This window comes from Brachycentrus maculatus, unplaced genomic scaffold (assembly GCF_059751285.1).
Source record: "Brachycentrus maculatus isolate JH-2025_06_01 unplaced genomic scaffold, ASM5975128v1 h1tg000117l, whole genome shotgun sequence".
Lineage (NCBI taxonomy): Eukaryota > Metazoa > Arthropoda > Insecta > Trichoptera > Brachycentridae > Brachycentrus > Brachycentrus maculatus.
Window position 1 is genome coordinate 831397 of NW_028280870.1, and position 21808 is coordinate 853204.

At 33.4% G+C, this 21808-nt stretch overlaps 2 protein-coding genes across 2 annotated transcripts; one reads left to right on the top strand and one right to left on the bottom strand.

The window, feature by feature from the left end:
• The first annotated feature begins 12512 nt into the window (after positions 1-12512).
• Positions 12513-19977, top strand: Cog3 (conserved oligomeric Golgi complex subunit 3). The gene is made up of 12 exons (XM_088259499.1): positions 12513-12718; positions 12831-13040; positions 13335-13610; positions 14311-14600; positions 15248-15466; positions 16034-16173; positions 16760-16920; positions 17006-17138; positions 17824-17999; positions 18122-18460; positions 19316-19489; positions 19645-19977. The coding sequence occupies exons 1-12, from the start codon at positions 12572-12574 to the stop codon at positions 19903-19905; spliced, it is 2526 nt and encodes an 841-aa protein (XP_088115625.1). The 5' UTR covers positions 12513-12571; the 3' UTR covers positions 19906-19977.
• On the bottom strand, positions 19917-21595 carry UQCR-C1 (Ubiquinol-cytochrome c reductase core protein 1). Its single transcript, XM_088259500.1, has one exon. The coding sequence runs from the start codon at positions 21496-21498 to the stop codon at positions 20077-20079; it is 1422 nt and encodes a 473-aa protein (XP_088115626.1). The 5' UTR covers positions 21499-21595; the 3' UTR covers positions 19917-20076.
• Between the last annotated feature and the right edge of the window lie 213 nt (positions 21596-21808).

A 21808-nucleotide genomic window follows, 5' to 3' on the forward strand; every position in this document is an offset into this window, starting at 1 on the left:
CTGAGATCATCCGTATATTTAACCAAATGGTATTGTCAATAATTTTCCTAAAAGGGTCGGTATTACGCGGGTCTCTTCTATTATCACAGGAAAACTATTATATTGTTGAGAATAAAGTTTTTTTTAATAAAATTTAAATAAACATATTTGTGCGCTAATAACTAAACGCTTTTTTTTTAATTATCTAACGTCCAAAACGCCTTATTATATTTACAAATAAAATAATAATCATTATGTTTATCAAATTGTCAGCTCGGAAGAAAAGAGGATTTTTGGGCTGTGAGGCTTGAATAAATTTTTCAATTTACCTGACTCATTTTCTGTGCTATTTTCAAGGTGCTATTTTTGTGCTATTTTCTGTGCAAGGATCTTCTACCTACTTTCGTTTTATTTTTCCCATATACCTGCTAACGTATGAATATTTATTATATTAATCGCCGCATTAATGGTTCCTCTTTAAATTATTATATATTATAATATAGATTGAACATTAAAACGATTTATTATTATGAATGTTAAAAATGTTATAAAAGTGTAGTTTTTGTTGTCTTCTGATTTTTTTAGGTTATAATTATTCTTGCATTTAATTAACTTTATCTAATAAAACGGAAAAACAGGAAACCTAAGTGAGGGCAAATTATTTTAATTTGCAACTTGTAATTATGTATACAACTTTTAATATGTGATGAAATAAATGAATTCAATTTAAAATGAAAATGAGAAAATGATAGAAAGTATACACTTTAATAATATATTAGAAAATAAAAGAGAGGAAAGCAAGAGGAAGATATAAAAGGATCTCTTTAGAGCAGTTGGAAGAAAAGTTTGAAATCAATACAAAAATCTTTAAAAGATGAGATAACTGCAGAGACAAATTAATAAAAGAGGAAATATTTCTTATATTTTAAAGTTTTTTTGGATTCTTGTTTTTTTTTGTAACGAGTAAAAATTCAAATAACGATGTAAAAAATACTAAAAAATTATTAACTTCTAATCGATTTTACCAAGCCTGCTCTGGAGCCGATAAATATAAGCCGCAGGTAATATTATAAGTGTTCACGTTTTGATAAGGACATCGCGATAATCGTTTTCCCCACGTTACGATGTTTGGAATCTTAACTTAGTTTATTTGCGCTAGCCAACTTTGCACAGTTGTGTGTTGCAACATTACCGGGGACATGTCGCTTCAATTCCGATATTTTAATGAGACAAGTGTTTTAGGCTGTTTCTTTAGTGAGCCCATTGTAGTCTTCTATCGGTATTCAGATTTTTATTATGAACCAATCAAGGAAAAATGTCAAAGATTTTAATTAAGGTCATCGTTAAATTTGGGTCATTACCAAAATAAATATTGATACTGGGTAAATAAATAATGTCAAAGTATTGCGCAGTGGCTTGGATTGACTCTTCCCCGTCCAGTACATAAATTCAATTGTGCTTAAAATCAAAATAAACGCAACCCGTTACGTTATGCATAACAAAATTTCCAACGACGATACGTAGAAGTTTTGATGAATTCCTTTATTTTTTCACTTTCACTACATTAATGTTTAGATGGTTTTATTCGTTTTGAGTGCGAATAATGGCTAATTTAAAAAAAACTTCTTTATTAATATTACGTGAAAAAACTATTTTAAAATGTCAAACACTGGCGATACCTTTAAAAAAACGAATAATTGTGGCACAGTTACAGATCGAGGACGGGTGACTTAAGAGACATACGTTTTTTTAACAGCAATATTTTAAAAATAAATCGATAAATATAGTATATCCACAGGTCGCATTGAATCAAAACGGCACTTTGAGAATACTGTGTGTAGGTACGATATTTTTAAAATAAAGCATTTCAATAGTAAACAATAAAATATTTATTTATTATTAGAAGAAAAAGTTTATTTTTTAACTTACAATATTAATTTTTAAGAAAAGGTACCATGTTTTTTGTAAATTGAAACATATCCCTACCTTACACTTGCATGTATATTTAACGTCGTATTGATATTGCTATAGCCCTATAAGACACAGGGTATAAGTACCTAAATAAAACACATAGGATATTGTTCTCCAACTTTGTACAATTGTTTATACTAAATATAATTATTTGTCTTTAACTTTGCTTTATTTGTGGAAAAACAAATGGAAATCATCATACAATTTTTCGTTGACTAAAGATTTTGTCAATAAGACGACAATGTCTAAGAGAAAGGGTTAATAAGGTAGGCCTTTAGTCACAACATAAATATTTACAAATCATAATATACCATTGTGTTAATCAGTTTATTCTGATTTACTTGTTAATTTGTGCGTAGTAGATAGGTAGATACGTAGACAATCAAATTTCGTGTTTAGTAGGTGGATGGATACACACATATATGTCTCCACGATAATGCGTCATTCGCCATCAAAATGAAAGATGTGTAAATCAAATGACAATATTGCATTATCATTACATATAACATGCGTCATTTTATTCACTATTTTCTTGTTTTTTTTTGTAATTGCTATTTTTAATAGCATCGAAAAAACATGAATACAAAAGTAAATTAGTTGGTAAATTAGTTTATCGAATAATAATTACTATAATCATTATAGTAATAGTAATAAATTCCAAAATAAAACAATATTTTCGATAAAAAATATCAACTAAAAAATGAAAATTAAATTATTTTAATGACAGATTACAATTGACTTGTTTAATGAAAGCTCGTATCGCCGCCGTACAATTGAATCTAAATATAGATACATATTCAATTTATTGATCAAAGTTTGGTGCATTTTATTAGATAGTGAATGGTATAAATAGGCAATTTACTATTTTCGATTCGTCGAAAGATTGCCCAAATTCAGCGCCTGTTGCAGGCAAAACTGTTAGCATCCTGAAAACCTCGAAAAAGTGTAGTCTGTTCAGATACACAGGTTATTAATAACAATTTCTTATTATCACCAACGCAAAACATACATATATTGCATATCTGGTGTCTCCCGAAGTTTTTATAAAAATAAAACGCAAAAATAAAACAATATCCACATTGATAAGCGAAAACGTTGGAAGCAATACGTATGAATACAATAAAACGTATTTTTATCATTATATTCAAATATATTTAACACAATGGAATTTTTTACTATAAGAGGGAAAATGTTACAAAACTTAAAGTAAACAAGAGACTTTTGGCTATGTAATCATTTACTTAGTGTGAAAAACATCATGTTCTGATTAGATTTACCCTTTTCACGTGATTGTTATTTGTGTTTAAAAACTAGCAGCAGTTTAGATGAATATTGGTCGTTCTTACGATAGACATTTCAGTTTTATTCTAATCTCTTCAATATCGCATATAAGTCATTTCCTTTTTGTGGAAACTAGCAGTAACAATAATAATTTTGCATAAAGCGCCATTTTCGTAATATAATATTATACTACCCCGAGGCCACTTATTAAAATTCTTATTAAAAACAATCCTGATTTCTATTCCCACTAATTCTAAAGAAAATGACTTAAATAAATGGAAAGGTACTAGGAAAGCAGAGCATCTAAGTGATGTATATAAAATGTATGCCTGTTTAGTTCTTACCGCACTTTGAGGTACAATTTCTCTCGGCAGGCCGACGACTCCGTTAGAACCGGTGGTGACGACGCGCGGTGCACGCTTTTCCGTGTAGAGATTTATGTGCGCCTGTCTCCTCCGGGTTCGTTCAGAGCGAGTCCGTGGATTCCTTATCACCTCTTCAATCATTTTATACTCCTGATACTTTCGAACGAGTTTAAATTCACTATCACAATGATTTAATTTTTAACCGTAAAGATTAGTAAATCGCAATTTGCAACGTTTTTACTTCCATTTAACCCAATGTGACATTTCGAAATGAAATTTACTATTAAGAGTATGATGTTAGGTTATACAATATTTACACACCAAACTGTTATCTCACTCGTGGCGCCTGAGGTAGTTTGCGGGTTGTTAAAAAATCAATTCCACAATAATACACATTATAAAATGACATATTCATATAATTAAAGTAATTTACATCACATTATCAAAACAAATTAATGATAAACTTATTTTTTAACTCATGTAATGTGTACAAAAATGAAAACATAAATATGTCGGATAATTTGAAAGGATTTGTTTTATTTATCTTCTAAATATTTTCCATCTACTTTAGCAAAACGCGATAAGAATAGATTTTTAAGTATGTGGAAATGTGATAATAATTTTGTATTAAATACACATTGGTCTAATGTAAAAAAACTCAATAAATTAAAAGTATTTTTTTAATAATAAATAAAAAAAAATTCCTTATTATGTGATTCAGAATTTTCACAGGCATTTTATATCTAAACATTTAATCGCGGATGTACTGGCAAAAAACGTAAACTCTAAAATCCCTGCTTGAATAATCCCTGTTATTTAAAACTTTTTACCTGAATAAAATACCCGCTATTAAACTTAAAGTTGAATTTACTTGTAAAACCACATAACTATGACATTTGAAACTATTATATTTTGTGTATTTTTCCAGCTTATAGAACGTTGAAAACTTTATAATACTGCATTAGTCAAAATTGCATATTTTCGAGTAAACGTTTTTTGCCAGTACATCCAATACACTCACGAAATAATGCGTCACGGTCATATAAATTAGTACCTAATTATAAAATGCTTATTGAAAAATACTTTGAATTTAAAAGAGTTTTTTTCAAATGAAATAATGTTTTTTAAACACTTATGTTATTTTTACCTTACTTTTAATTTGTTTCGAAGCGTAAATAATAATAGTAAATATATTCGTACAATTTTATGTTTCTGGTGAATAAGACTTCATATATTTAAAAAAAAAGTTATTCGTTACCGTTAAGTTAAGCTATTCGACATGTTTCTACTATCAATCCACTATGAAGTGTTAAAGTACTGCATTGAAGCCTAACACAGGTAACCACTAACTACGTACTTTGTTATTCATAAAAGTTCAACACGGGGCCACTAAGCAATCATCCTTTCACAAGACATCCGTGTGCAGGGAGTCTTCCAGTTTTCAAAGGGTCATATTGAGAAACGTTACGAAACAAAAAAAGGAAATGAAATACGTTTGCCTTAAAATAAAGAAAGAAACCCCCAAAGTTTTCGTTGTTGTAAGGTTTGCTGACAGATATATAAAGAACATTTAGTGGGAATACTATGCAAATAATGCAATAACCAGGCAAACAAACAATTTTTTTGACATCTCAAAAAAAAAAGACGAAGAAGAACATAGAAGTCTAAGTATTTACAGGGCTTATGATCTGTCGTATGCTGGTTAAGTGATCTCACGTGCAACATTGACCGTTCTACCTATGATTGACAACCACACTACTCAACATTTTGGAACTCCTATATTATCATTAATCTCATGACACAGTACATGTGAGTTCACAACAGCCATCTATGTTGGAATGAGAAAGCTTTTATTTAGCAACGATCCTTTAATTTGGATGTATGCAAGATCCGAACTCCGGATTATTTTTACATACTAGGAAACACCTGGAAATGTGATTTTTTTTTATGCAGCTATGACCAGTTATTTTTATTAACAACATTTTGAGTGTGTTTAAATCCTTTTCACAAATCTAGGTTTTCTCCAATTAAGAGTTTTACCTGTTTTGGCATCTAATGTGTAAAAATAAATGTAAAAATAACTCCTAAATGGAGAAAACCCAGACTTGTGAACAAGTTTTTGGGCACATTTAAAATGTTGCGAATTATTATAACACATACGTATAATGCAACGGATAATTGCTTGCATATGTAAGCGTTGATCTAACTCGAAATCGAATCAGCACCAAGTTTAGTTTTCAATACCATATCGCTCACTCCTTTCAAGAACGTCATAAATCAAAAATCGTGAATTTTCAGTTGTGCATGTTTTCGGAATGTCCAGAAAATGTACTATATCCTAGCAAAAGAGGCATATTTTTAACTTAATATTTACCCGCTACAGGTCAGAAAGTGTTGTTTTAGCATTTTGAAGAAAAGGTATTGTTTAATGATTTTTTTAATATACTAAATATTTTTCAAATGGGGAAAAAACCTTCAAGTTAAACCTTAAAAGATCTGTTGTACAGTAAAAAGTTCAATAAGTGGCTTGATATTTATTTTTAATACATTGTATTATATTTTTAAACTTTAAAAACGTTCTCCTGAAAAATCAAGTTTTTTGATTTATGACGTTCTTGAAAGGAGTGAGCGATATGTCCAACGACGCAAATACTATATATCAATAAAAGCGTGAAATTTAGGCATACTTCAGTCCTTGTTTATACAAAAATATTGAAAAAAATAAATGTAACATATACTGAGTAGGTACATCCGCTTAATATTTAAAAAAAAATCAAAATCTCGATAACAACCACTTTGTGGGATAAATCCAGTATTTGTATAGGAATTCATGTGTATATAACCTTAATATATTGTGAATAACCCATCATACAATTTAATCAAACATTATAACTCATCATAATGTAATGTAAATAACAAATTGTCATCTACCTGTAAAATATATTATAAATAACGAATAGATTAATACTAAGATAACGAGAATATACTTAATGCATAATTAATAGTCTCACTCATAGATTAACATGTTTAAAACAACTATCGCGAATGATGATTTACGAGTTTTTCTTCGTGAGATGCATCTTCAAGGAAAACCTTTTATTTCTAGGTACAAGGTAGAATTAATTCAGTGACATGTACAAACATAATTTAGCATAATGCAATAGCACTATCTACTGCTCGTATTTAAAAATTATTTTTGCAATATTCTAAAATACATCATCTGTGTAGAGATAAATTTGTGATTGTTTTAATTATATTTATTTAAGTGATTATTTTGTAAGACAAATAAATGTAGGTACATACCCAAACACACGTTTGTTCAACTTGAGATATTCAATGTGTGAAATTTGTCATTGGCAATTGCAATTTTTATTTTACGAATTGAAAATATAATATTTATGAAATATGCTCGATGGTGCCAAAAATAAATCGTACCTAACACATTTTAAAACGAATACCTTATCCTTCCTGCTGGTTCCTATTATAGACAACTATTTTGTTAAAATTCATAAAGATTTACGGCTTAGTTAAAATAATGTTTGTCTTTTTTAAGAAACAGTAAGAAAATACAAAACAATATTTTTATTCGAAATATTATGACGTTTTCTTATGCACGTTATTACGCATTTTTGAGTCCAATTCAAATATATATTTTAAAATATTAGATGTCTCAGCAGAGAAAACATATAATTTTATACGAAAGGAATATGGAAGTCTGGAAATTTATAGGACTTACGACGTGTTATTGTATGTCAAGTAAAAACTTTATACACTAAGTATGTAACGTTCACCATTCGGCCAAATATTGAACATACATATCACCTTAATTCTTAGGAATTGTATATATGGAGTGTTTACAGAATTATCATCCTTATCCCGTTAACTTTAAAAAAAAAATTAAATTAAATTAAAAAATATTAACAAGTTCCTTATTGTATGTACTTGTAATTCAACAAAAAAATCATTTATTAATATCAGTGACTCAGAATTCACCGTTGTATGGATGAAATATGAATGGCAAATGCATGGTTTGTCATAAATACTTGACAATCTTATCAGCATCGTGACATCGAGCACATAATTATTATCTCCCGATAAGATAAAGGGGGCCTCGGAGTAGTAAAAAATACTACCGTTGCCAACAAAAAACTTAGTTTTATCTACTTAATATATTAAATAAACCTAGCGCGAACTAAAACATACAGCTATCGAAAGGTGGAAAAATCACTGAACTGTGTATTTTTCCTGAGCCTGCTAATTAAATCAAATGGGACTGCATCTGATAGGATTCCGAGGTAACAACTTCGCGAAACGGGGTTACATATTAATAATACACAGTAAATCGTATAACTAGCCTCTTTTGTTGCAGAAATTATGTCTCTATCAAATTAAATTTATTTTTAAAAATCTATGGTTTTATCACTACTGCTATGCGGCTAGGTACTGACTGTACTTTACTTTTTAAGTTATTTTAAGTTTGAAAAAATATTGCGTTTTAATTTTTTTAAGAAAAATACATTTTGGTATATATAAATTATTCGTTGAAGAACAATATGACAGTAAATAAGCTAATTATACGGCCAGATATTTTACGGTTTATTATTTTTTAACAAAATTTATGTTTATATTCTTTTTTATTCTCCACTTAATTTACATGTATGTACTTATATAATATAATATTTAACGGTTATGTTAGATAGTCTAATATAATCTGGTTTATAATCCTGACGACTGGATACGCATATAGATTTCTAACAACCGAACAATTATTAAGGAGTCAGGTAACACAGACCATTTATTTTTCAGTTGAGTACAGAACCAATTTATCATTAGTAATACCAGTGGGAAGGCAAATGGTCTTCTGAAAAACCTACCAAGAGAGGTGGAACTTATTCATTTTATGTAAAATGGTTTTCTTGTTTTCTTTTTTTTTGTTTGCATTATTTACTAGCATTTTCAATTTTATCATACACTTTTAATACTACTAAAACATTTTTTTTTCAAAATTAATTCAAATTCCATTCGTTCTCCATACCTTCTGGCATCGCGTCATACATTGAAAATTGTGGAGTAGAGTACTCACGTGAATTTGACTCCGCGCTTCTCCCAGACTCTCGACGTCTGCGTCCGCATTATCTCCGGCTGTAGCTGGCGAGGTGTTTACTGCGGAGGTGGATGCGCCAGCGCCGGCGCCGCGTTCGGGAGACGAGCTCATGGTCTGGCGGGCAGCGCGTCTGTATGTCACCGCCGAGCGTACTACTGCGGAGCCCATCAAGCCTCGCGAGGCCAACGAGAATCCACTAGACGATCGCTCTTCTATTTCACTATTGCACGGAAAAGTTTTCCCGCCGGATCCCGCCAAAACAAACGTCGACACTCTCGGAGCTACAAAATTCAAACTGAGAAATATATTACACTCGAATTATAACGTATTTAAAACAATGAAATAAATAGTGTTTTTTTAATATTATAAACGGAACGTTATCGCTCAAAAAAAAACATGAGTAGGTACCTAATTACTCACCCACTTTTTCACGTAAAAGTTTTCCCGCCAGATCCCGCCAAAACAAATGTCAACACTCTCGGAGTTGCGAATTTCAATCTGAGAAATATATATTACACTCGAAATATTATTTATTTAAAACAATGAAATAAAAAAAATATCATAAACGGAACGCTATCGCTCAAAAAAAAGTATGTACCTAATTACGCTAACAAGATTAGTCTCACCTCCCTATTTACGCGGTCAAAAATTGTAATAATATTCTAAGGTAGCGAATTCCTATTGCGAAGGTTTTATCAGGAATGGCCACATTAAAAATAATTGAACCAAATAAATGAAAACCTTGTGAAATATCAATCCATATCTATCGAGCCCCGGAAAATATTGTGACAAGTCTTGCAATTAAAAAAACTTTTTCTCATTACGCTATGATTCACTTGTCATTGATTAGTGTAGAGATTATGATATCGGGCATTGAAATAATTGTTTTGCATATTTATTTCATGATCCGCTCATGATAATAAAAGATCTCACGTACTCAAAACGACAAGTGATTTTAGTATATCAATCATATCCGAAAATAATCACTTCGCAGGAGGAAGATTAAAATTACTTATTGTGATCTAAAATCATAGGTAGGTACTTAAAGTAGTAGCTTCAAGTTGATAGAATCCTATTTATAAAAAAATATAAGTAAAATAAATATTTCGGTTTTTATCAAAATTATCCAGATTTATAAATCTTTAGATTGGATTTTCTTATTACATTCACTCAACTAATGACTAGACCTTTATTTTATTTAAATTTATGTTAACTGCCAAAATGTTAAGTTATGACGAAGTGAATCGTAAAAAAAATGTAAAATACGTATTAAATTATTGATTTCATATTCCATGAAAAAAGATCAATTTATTCACTTGATACATTAAACACTGACCCCCATCAAACTACATTCATATATCAGCTAACTATATGTGTAGAATAGGTTGTATATGCTTTTGATATGTTACAAATCAGTGGTTGAACGTCATTCAAGAATACAAGCATAAGAAAACATATTTTTATCATGGGGAAGAATCCCTCATAAAGTAAAATGTAGCATGATTAGATAGACCCATATACAATGGAAATCACTTCATACTATCTTATAACATAATAAATTATATCAATCCTTATGCATCCATTTAAAATAAGATTGAAACTTTTTATGTACACATGTGTTTTTTTTTATTCGAATGTCTTAAATTAAATTGAATGTAATCTTTTTCACAAAATATTAATAACATTGGTACATTGACGATTTCCCGCATAGTTTTTTTGTTTGTTTTATGCCTAAATTCAATTAAAAATAAAACATTAAAAAAATAGATACCGATTATAATATATAATACGTTCGGAATGAGTCACAACTTTTAAAAGTAAAATATCAGTACAGTATCCTTACCTTAAACATACACAAAACAAATGAAATTTTAAAACTTTATCTGTTTTAAATTATGTAGAAATCACTAACGCAACTGAATAAAAATTACACTGAAAGTAATTTAAAAATCACAACATGTTTTATGAACAATTGCAACCGCGAGTGTTATTTTTTCAATAAAGATAAAATGTTAAAACCTGTATCTATATAAACACAATGTTTCCCTTTCATTTAATGAATTTGCTATGATTAAAAATGTTGCTCACTGAGTTTTATTATATTTTATAAACACTAAAATAAAAACACAAAGCACAATCGTAAGTAAAACTTTTACCAAGTGGACATACGTCAACGATTTGATAAAATTAAAAAAAATATTTCAAATTGTGACAATAATGTAAACAACGTTAGGATTTTATATTGGGAGATACGTACATTGTGCAGTGTGCAATATCGTATCAATGTGAGTGCACATTCGGATATACAATTATATACTCGTACTTATGGTATATTAAAACGTGTATATAAATTACATCATAGTTTAAACTTTTAAGTTTAAAATAAAGCTAACTTTAAAATTTTGAGTTATAAATGTACAATTCAAATTTTTGTATTATGCTATTGTTATGTATTACTGTGTCTCCTAGTTATATTTTGAACAAATATATCATCTTATAAACAACTTTATTATAAAATCATTGCATTTCTTATTTTATTTTAATTATAACGTCGACCGGTTTCGAAGTAAACAGCTTTTTTCTCAAGACTTATTGATCTTAAATAATAAGAATTCGCGTTATAAGATGGAAAATTACATATTAATTAGTACATAAACTATAAAAATATCATCACTTGCATTTCGAATTGACAGAGGGTTATTCCATATCCCTCAATTAAAAATTTTAGCTAATAAAACTAGATATCCAAAAATGCATATTTATAAATCAAATATAAAGGAAAAAAAAAGAAGCAGAGGACGACCGAGGAAAACTTGGCACAATCGGGTATGTCAAATACTTGAAAGCGGCCGGGTCAGGAGTCGTAATAATCGTCGGGTATGTATGAGGAGATGCATGAATGTAGAAGAGGCCATGAATGTTTGCAAAGACCGAGTGGTTTGGCGTTCGATTCTCTCTGCCTACCCCTGCGGAGAAGCGGCGTGATGGTTAGTTAGTTAGTTAGTTATATAAAGGTTGAAATTACGATATTTTGCTCAGTAACCAATATTGGCCCTATGGCCGTCAACGCTATTTTGACGAATATAAATGCTGATTTTTTAAAAACATATTAGACAAAATTAAATGTTGCATTGTACATGTAACTTATGCTGTAGTTCATAAATTAGTACAGTGACGTCAAATCATACAATCTAGTGGAAAATTGGATCTGCCTCTCGATACATCATACAACTCTGCCAAGGGCTTATATTTTTCAGGTAGATTTCGCTGATATGAATTCCATAAAATCATGTAATTAATTAAATTTCTACTTTCCTTACAATATACATAAAACATTCACTTATAAAGCCGAATGGATAAATTGTACAAGACGCACTGGGTAAATTTATTTTGGAGGCCCTTGTCTAGGGTCACGAATATCGATTTATTTCTTAATTTTTTTTAATCCTTTCTTATAAGTATTCTGTTTTATTTCAAACCTGTGGATTGGTAAGCAGCAACAAATGACACCTCCCGTGATTCCTCCTACATAAAAGCATATATATGCCCAAATGTTTTGAATAACGTGTTTTATTTATCCTTTAGAATATCAATAATGTGGTAAAAGCCAACATAACCGTACTACATGATGTTTTCATTCTGTGATGATAGATACTTAAACATTCTCTTTTTGATCAAATTGGAAATAAAGTTCAATACATTTTTATCTATTATTTGAGCAGCAGGAAACGAAAGCAAAGACTTTAATTTTATATGGCACACTTTTAGAACGATGATGATTCTATGATTAACTGGCAATACAGATTTTCGCTGTCATGTCAAATGTTATCGCCGCTGCCCACCGCGAGTGGCTGACGTAGTAATCGAAAATATGGAAAACGTAAACATGAAGAAAATTCAAAGTAAATTGTTACAATGGGAGCTGCAGAATGAACCTCTTGCTCCTCTTACAAATTTACAAAGAGACGTTATTTTTGATATGTCAGAGGAATACAAAAATATGCTTATTCCTGACGAGGCAAGTAAAGTTAATAACAAATTAAATTTTTGAAAATAAAATCATTTATTCATCTTTCAAATTCTTAACGCTGCGTTGAGTTAATTAATTTGTTTACTCCGTGTTGTTTTAGTTTCCTCCGGAACAAAGTAAAGCAACTCCGCAGATAAGTACTGATAATACTAACTCAGTTCAAGTAAGTGATATTGAAAGTACCCAGCAATTTTTAGAGTGGTATGAGGGTCTCGAACAGTCATTGTTAACAGGAGAAGATGCTCCATACTTGAGTTACTGGAAGCAGCTAGAGGAGCGTAAGAATGAGTGTGACACCCTCTTGCAACAGGTAATAAAATAATATACAAAATTTTCATTATTACTTTATTTTACGGTCCTTAAAAATTATGTCAGGTTGTCACTTAATTTTTATAAATTAATATTCTTACAGAAGGTAAAAATTCATGTGTTGGATTTCAGCAATAAATAAAAGAAACATGAATGCAAAAAATGTCAATTTTATTAATTGATTACACAAAACATTTAGACAAATATACAAATTCAATCTTCTGGCAACATTTACAAATTTTGTTTAAATGTATTTTTCATTTGTTTTTTGATGTCTGTTACTGTTGACTTTCAGGTGGATGGTTCACTGGATGATTTTAATAAATTGTCGGAGGAGTACAATTTAGTTTCCACTAAAACTAATGCTCTCCATTCAGTGAGCGAACAACTTCTTGCTGATCAGATGCTATTGCATTCCATAAGTGAAGAAATAAAGAAGAAATTACACTTTTTCCTTCAAGTAGAGAATTTGTCTCAACGTCTAAACAGTCCCACACTCTCCGTATCCAGCGAAGCCTTCTTTACTATTCTTAATAAAATAGATGAGTGTATGGATTATTTGAAAGCTAATGTAAGTCTCAATGGATTTTATTAAACAAAAGTTAAATTAGTAACTGGATATATTGTACAAAAAAGTCTAATGAAATTAAGAGTTTGATCATTAATTAATTGTATAAAATGCTCAGCATATATTACTGGGTACTCTACAACCGTGGACGCCTCAAACACGCGAGCGTTATGATTGGTTGGACTGTTTTGTTCCACAAACATCAATCTGTTTAGTTCGCGGTACCTTTTTCTGCATTTAAAGATTATTTCTATGTTTGTTCTCGTTTTATCAGGTGCAAAATATTAGCGCCTTCTTGTTTGACAAACCATATCACCTTCCCTCCGGGCGGGGCAACTTTCTTACTCGCGGGGATACATTCAATTAGTGTCTTTATATACATGTTTTGAAAAAAAACTAATATGCGGATGGGTTAACACATTGTTATCGGGCGGTTTTTTTTATCGCCCCTTATTATACTCAGACAGTCTGCCACCCGACCCTCAGTATACTGATCACAAGTAACCGTAAACCCAATTCTGATCTGTACAATGTTCTTTGGCATCTCTCGCGTCTACCAAAAGTAAGCAAATAGAACGCTTATACGCGTCTCCCGCTCTCTACCAACAGTATGTAAAAGACGCTTTTAAGCATTTCCCGCAAACAATGTGGTAATAGTGGTATATAATTTGACGTCTTTACTGTCATTATTTATTTATTACAGCCAAATTATAAAGAATCACATACCTACCTTGTGAAATACCGGCACTGCCTGTCCCGAGCTGTGAACCTGATACGGTCTTACGTGAACCACATTCTGACTCACGCCACGGAACAGGTCTTGACTCCGAGGCCAAATCTTGATGGAGCCTCGTCACAACCCAACGAGTTGATTCCACCCAATCCTACTGCTGACACTGCATTCGCTCTGTTCTTTGGGAAGTTTCAAGCTGCAGCACCAAAGCTGAAAGATATTTTGAAAGAAGTGGAGGAGAGAGTTGAAAAGACTGAAGAGTGAGTATTGAACTTTTTCTTCTTTATACAGTCACATCAGTCCACTGTTAGGCATAGGCCTTCTCCATGCTCCTCCAAGCATCTTCGTCGTGTGCCTTTTGCAACCAATTTCCATCAACTTTTTTCAGGTCATCAGTCCATTATGTGGGGGATCTCCCTCTGCTTCTTTTGTCCTCACGAAGTCTCGACTTATTTACCCTTTTGGTCCACCTTTGGTCTTTTAATCTGGCAATATGTCCTGCAATCGATCATTTAAATTATCCATCCTCTCAACTTCATCTATGATGCCGGATCATCTGCATACTTCGGTGTTTGTTTTTCCATCCGAGAGCCTTTATTTTAGCATAGACCATTCATGCTTTCTTTACACCACCCTGAGTTTACTTATACATAGTTGATTTAATTAGCGTGTTTCTGGTCCATATGTCATTACTAAGAGCAAACATTGGTCGTACATTTCTCTTTTTTTTTTAAGCCTATGGGGTATATTGTTGTTATTATTTATTTATTTATATATATTTATTTACATACAAAATTTAATTATAAGTTAATAAACACACCATTTAATCATAAATAAATACATATTTGTTATAATATTTAAGGTTGGCATTGTGAGAAGACCCTATTTTATCTCCGTTAAATTTTAGGTATGCTAATCTACTGAATGACTGTCAGCAGTGCTACCTCTCCCAAAGAGCCCAAGTAATCTGGGGAGGCGTTGAGAGTGCCATCAAGGAGCTGACAGACAATCATAAAGGAGATCACTGCACGCTCACGCGTTCAGCTTGCTCCTTTCTTATTCACATTTCACAAGATGAGTGGGATCTGTTTTTCCAATTTTTTACGCAATCTTCTCCACTCCTTACGTAAGTGTTCAAAAATATTATCCCTAGATTACTATTTTCAAACACAACCCGGTATCTGAAAATACCACTAAATTAAAAAAAAACACAAAGATTTATTGACCTTAACAAGCTCCATATATAAAAGGATTTTTAAGATTCTTTTAGTGCATATAAAAATCCTAAATATCAAAATTTCATTTGCAAAATTTGCTTATCGAAACAAAGCATTTTAGTATGTTGGCAACATATTGAATAGTTGCAAACTCACTTAAATGCTTGTTTTGACATTGGTAGCAATGCTATTAAAACCATTGCGTTAACGATTTTAAATCAGTTTTCTGCGTACGGAATGAATTTAGTCCTGGTACGTTAACAACGCTGAAATAATGCTCCGCTGTAGTAATGTGATAACAGAAGTCCCAAGTTTTGGAATTTTATTCTTACGGTCGAAACAATCATTGATGTCAACAATTAAATTATTAGTGTTTATATATGTATTTTTATAATATGTAAAAATTTTCCATGATGAGGCTGAGCTGTCATTAATAAAATTTCACAATTTCTCATCGTATTTCAAATTCATTTTAGTTCTTACTTATCTGGACTGTGCAACACTCTCTACGATACCCTAAGGCCTTATATAATTCATATTAATCACCTGGAAACACTTGCTGAGCTGTGCACAATCTTGAAGATTGAAATGCTTGAAGAACATGTCAACAATAATCGTAAGTGAACTTTGAATTAGATGTACAATAATGCTATGCAAATTCAACAGACCATATAAATGAAGGTAAATATTTACAGTAGCATTATAATTCGAGGGTACTTCTGATTGATTACTGGGTTAGATAAGTCTACGTCGTGTCTTAAAGTAATACATATTTGCATGATAAATATACTCTTCTGTTTGGTGTTGGCCCTGTGGCCTGTTTTTAAGAGGGATTAGCCTCCTGCGATGTCGATTCTCAGCTGTCGATCCATCTCTTTGGTGGTCTGCCCTGGAGTCGTCTACCTTGAAGATGGCCGTACAGTGCAATGAGGGGTAGTCTGGATGGCCCCTTTCTCCTCACATGTGCATACCATTATCTCCTTCGTTGCCTTTCCCACCTAACGACATCTTCGATCTCGCATATTTCCCTTATCCTATTGTTCCTTATTCTGTCTCGTAGACTCTTGCCAGATATGCTTCTTAGAGTTTTCATTTCTGACACTCTAAGCGCGTTTTTTGTGACTACGGTGTCCGCTCTATATAAATATACTAATTTTATTAATGTGAATACCAAAGTTTTAAATGTTTTTCATAAATTTCAGCTGAACCCCTTGCTGCATTCGGCCGAGTAGCCGCGCAGCTATTGCAAGATTCTCAGGAGAGATTGGCATACCGCGCTCATGTTTGTCTTCGATCAGATGTCTTGAATTATAAGCCTGCTCCAGGAGACTTGGCCTATCCCGAGAAACTACTCATGATGGAGGTTATTTTTTTTTTAATGGTACATATATATTTTTAAAGTAACATCTCAAACCAGTTTATTTTATCTTTGTTTAACTTTTTTTTAGCAAATCGCAATGTCTCTTCAGGAACAGTCATTAAAAAGATCCGATTCTCATGCTTCAATGGCATCTCTTGGTTCTATGACGTCTCAGGAAGTAGCTAACATTAATAACGAAAATCAACGTTATAGACCGGCAGGTGAAGGCTTTTATTCCTTTTCTTTTCTTAAGCATTAACGTAATTATCAGTATAAATATAACCAAAAAATCAGTGGCTACAATCCCAATTTAATATGCTCAATTTTAAAACATATATAAATTTGCTTTAAAATAAGGCTATTAGTTTAGTTAGTTTTATGTAACATTAGTATCGGTTCAAATGTGTGTAAGAGCTTCAATGACATGACTTTTTTGGCTCTGGATACATTTGATTGAGCGGGCAGGTGAAAAGAGGGCAATTGCAAGTGTGTAAGGGCTTTTATAGCCTCCGCTATGTCACTGTTGTCGCTAACTCACTGTTGTAAACTTGTGGGCTTGGTACGTCCACTGTCCGCTAAGGGACCTACCTGAGTTACCACAATGTAATCATAGAATATGTCTGCATTTGATCATAAATGCGGTAATTGCTCTATTAAGTTTTGTGTAATTTTTTTAACAAACAGTAAGTGGCCTTAATGATTACAAATTAGGGCTGAAGTCCAGGCCCATTATTAGTAGTGTATAATAATAACAGCTATTTAATTTATTTAGTAGATTGTTATTAGATTCCCAATAAAATACAAATTTAGTAGATTCCCAATTATCTATGCATTATACATATTATCTTTTATAGTGGTTGTACATATGTAGATTTATTATCCATTAAAGTTTTACTTAATTTATAGGTTCCCCGGCAGACCTACATGGCATGTGGTACCCTGGAGTAAGAAGAACCCTTGCAACTTTATCACGCCTCTATCGATGTTTAGAGAGACCTGTATTTCAAGGGCTTTCACAAGAAGCTCTCTCCCTTTGTGTCGCAAGTGTCGCTAATGCCGCTCAACAAATTTCTAACAATAAAGTGAGAATCATCTGCATGCTTACAATAATAAAAAATTACAAAAAAACAGACATATGTTGTAGCAAAGCTGAGTGGATAAATTCAAAGATGGTATATGATGTTGTATTTTTGTTTTCTTTCAGACAAATATAGATGGTGAACTCTTCCAAATCAAACATCTTCTGATTCTCCGTGAACAAATTGCGCCATTCCAAGTAGATTTCACAGTTAAAGAAACAACATTAGATTTTAGTAAAGTGAAGAATGCAGCTTATGGATTAATACAAAAGAGGAATCAATTATTTTCAATGAACAGTAACAATGCGTTGTTGGAGTTTTTACTGGAAGGGACACCTATTGTTAAAGAAATGCTGTTGGACTCGAGGAAAGAAGTGGATAGACAACTCAAATCTTCATGCGAGACATTCATAAAGCATTCTACAGACATTTTGGCTGCCCCTCTTCTTTCATTCATAGAAAATGTGAGATACAAATATTTCAATATGATTATTTTGCTCGTTTAACACAAGGACATAAAATTGTAATGTTTTAAGAGAACTTTAATCAATACTCAAATTTCATCCTAAAACTTATAAAAAACAGTAATATGTATAGCTGCTGGTATTTTAATAAAAATACTGTTGGAATATTGAAACTTACACGCACTGTTGAAGATCAGTAGTGAAAAATTGACAAAATCCACACACTGTTACACAAATTGTGTTAAGCAGCAGCAGCATCACCACCTTCACAGCACAAAGCTGGCTTGAATTATCAGTTTTATAATGAAAACAATAATAGTGTAATTTCTAGACTAATTCTGAAAGTTTAGTTCAGATATGTTTAATACACTGTACTCCCCATGTCCACGGTGGATACATTCCACGTGATAAAAAAGGGTACTAGTGCACTGTTGACTGTATGTATTAAACCACTGTAATCTGGAGTCTTGCGATTTTCGTCCCTCTTTGTCTTAGCCGCCTTTCTGCATACCTATCTGGGCAAAGTACTGAGTAGTAAGTACATACATGCGAGGGATGTAGGAAATTCCAAATTACTGTTGTACTGAAATTACAATGTATCATTGTTAAATAAGTGTTAAATTTTTTTTCCTACCATATTACATATTTCAAAATCATGTGAAAAGGGAGTACAATGATTGCTTTTCAAAAATGTAACAAATGAAAAATGATTTTTTTTGCATTGTAAAGTAGGTTCCCCTTCACTACATGAACTACAGGCTACTTATGAATCGTATTAGTATCTTAAGACATAAATTTATCAGAAAATGGTAATAATTTTGTCCATTTATTGACAATGATGTTCTTTCTTTTTAGACAAAAAAACCTCCAGTGCAGGGAGCAGCCACTCGTATTTCTCCGGAGCAAATAGCAGCTGTATTACTGGAAACTCAACGACTTATTAAAAGCAATCTAGCTCCCTTACAACGCTCCATGCAACTGTATTTGGCTAATAAAGAAACTGAGTTTATACTGTTTCGTCCCATACGAGTGAGTACATTGTTGTATTATGGAATTACAAGTAAAATTTAGGTGATTTATATATTTTACACACACACACATTTTGTCACATTTTATTCATTGATCTGGATACGTACTATTCAATAGTATTAACTCAAACTGGTTCGTACTTGTACTTTTTTCAGAATAATTTGATCGGAAGTTACATGCAAATTGAGCAAGTACTGAATAATGGGAAATACTCGACCGACGATATAATAATAGCAAGCTGTCCCACTCCAGAGCAGGTCTCCGTGCTGATGTCGTCGGCTAGTCTCCTGGCGGGAAATGACCAAGTTTTGCCTTACGGGAGTAACAAGAGGAAAATCAGCTCTTCTCGACCCCCCGCCACTTCCGCTGCCAAACCTGACCAAACGGCTAATAAAGATAAAACATTTATAGTTTAAATTAAAGACCCTTTTGTTAACATTATTTATTTAAAATTTACATGTTGCCACATTAAATAAATATCCTCCGTATTCATCTTTTATTTCTACGCATCGGCGAAGGTGTTGGAAATGTCTTATACAGGTTGAGAGTTAAATTAGAGCTAAATTATACATTTATGTACTTATAAATTACACCCTCGTCCAGTACATGCCGGATCGGATACGAGTGTAGTCGTCCAGGTTTTCCACGGGGCCAATGGAGGCCACGGCGGGGCAGCGGTCGTACAAGTACTTCATGCAGACACTGCGCACGTTAGAGGCGTCCACGGCGTTGATGCGCTGCTCCAGCTCGTGCAGCGGGATACGGCGGTTGTAGCACAGCATCTGGCGCCCGATGTCCTCGCACACGGGCGTGGTGCCGTCCAGCTGCAGCATCATGTTGGTCTTCAGGATGTTCTTGGCGCGCTCCACCTCGCCGTCCGTCACCGACGTGCACAGCCTCATCCACTCGCCCTGGATGTTGTACAGCATGTAGGAGCACTGCATGGGCTCGCACACAAAGTAAATGCCCCACAGGCCCGTGTCCTTGTAGCAGGTGTTGAAGGACTGGTAGCTGTGGCAGAGACCCGAGGCGCCGGCCTGCGCCACGTGGCTCGCGTTGTTGGAGCCGCCACCCTGCGAGCGATCCCAGGAGCCGATGAGCGTGTTGGCCACCATGAGCGGGATGTTGTCCTGGCTGGTCCAACCGGCGCCCTCCACCGCCACGGCGATGTGCGCCAGCGGCATCGAGTCGTCGCGGTGCCGGATCTCGGATCCTGTGAACCTGCACGGCGACAGAGCGGGGATCTCCCCCGGATAGGCGCTGCTCAGCCCGGAGAACTGTTTCTCTGCCAGACTGGTGAGGGCGTTATGCTCTACTCCACCGCTCGCTGCCAATACGATACGGGAGGGCTTGTAGTGGGACTGAATGTACTCCGAGAGATCATTTTTCGTGATGCTTTTGATGTTCTTGGTCGGTCCTAAAATAGTATTTCCGAGAGGAGTTCCCTGATAAGCTGTGGCGTGAAGGTAATCAAACACGACTTCCTGCAGATTGCTTTCGACGTCTTGCATCTCCCTCAGGATTACTCCGCGCTCTCGTTCGATGTCGGGTTCGGCGAGTTTCGAGTTCTGAATAATGTCGGCAAGTATTTCGACCGCTTTCGGTACATCCTTGGATAAGCACTTGGCGTAGAAAACAGTCTGCTCCCGCGATGTGTAAGCGTTCAAGTGTGCGCCCATGTTCTCAACCTCCAATTCCAGGTCAGTTTGAGAACGTTTCGCCGTTCCTTTGAATGCCATATGCTCCAAGAAGTGAGCGACTCCATTATTTTCGGAATTTTCAAATCTGGATCCCGCGTCGATCCATACACCGACGGTTGCTGTAGCGGCTCCCGAGTCTTCGGTCGCGACCCTCAATCCGTTCGCCAATGTTGTCACTCGGGTCGGAGGAACATTGATGAGGGCTTCTTTGTATTCGGCCGCAGATTGTGATCTTAGCCGCCGTTGAAGTGAGCGCGAAACCGAAGATGAGCGCAAGACGCTAGAAAATTTGAGCAAATTGCTAGCCATTTTCGATTTGCTCGCCAGCCAGCAAATTTACGTAACTAAAAATTGACTTTTCAACAGTGTTCTCCAGATCTTAAGCCAAAGACAAAAGTACCATAGACTATTCAAATAATAGATTAGTTCTGTGGATAAATCATACGAAGGTAAGAACTTATTTCTTTAGCCTACCTAGGGATAAACCAGATATATTTACTTATTTATTTTTTTACAAAAAGATTATTAATATTAATACATAACCATTCACCGAGATTTTTATGTCTACCGGTTTCGAGACGTACCCGTTTCTTCGTCAGGACAATACTACCATAGCATG

Bases quoted from the DNA above. Each gene is read 5' to 3' on its own strand.
- Cog3 (XM_088259499.1), top strand. From the start codon at position 12,572: ATGGAAAACGTAAACATGAAGAAAATTCAAAGTAAATTGTTACAATGG. The intron at 17,139-17,823 runs GTGAAGGCTTTT...CTTAATTTATAG, and splicing joins TCAACGTTATAGACCGGCAG to GTTCCCCGGCAGACCTACAT. The intron at 18,461-19,315 runs GTGAGATACAAA...CTTTCTTTTTAG, and splicing joins TTCTTTCATTCATAGAAAAT to ACAAAAAAACCTCCAGTGCA.
- UQCR-C1 (XM_088259500.1), bottom strand. From the start codon at position 21,498: ATGGCTAGCAATTTGCTCAAATTTTCTAGCGTCTTGCGCTCATCTTCG.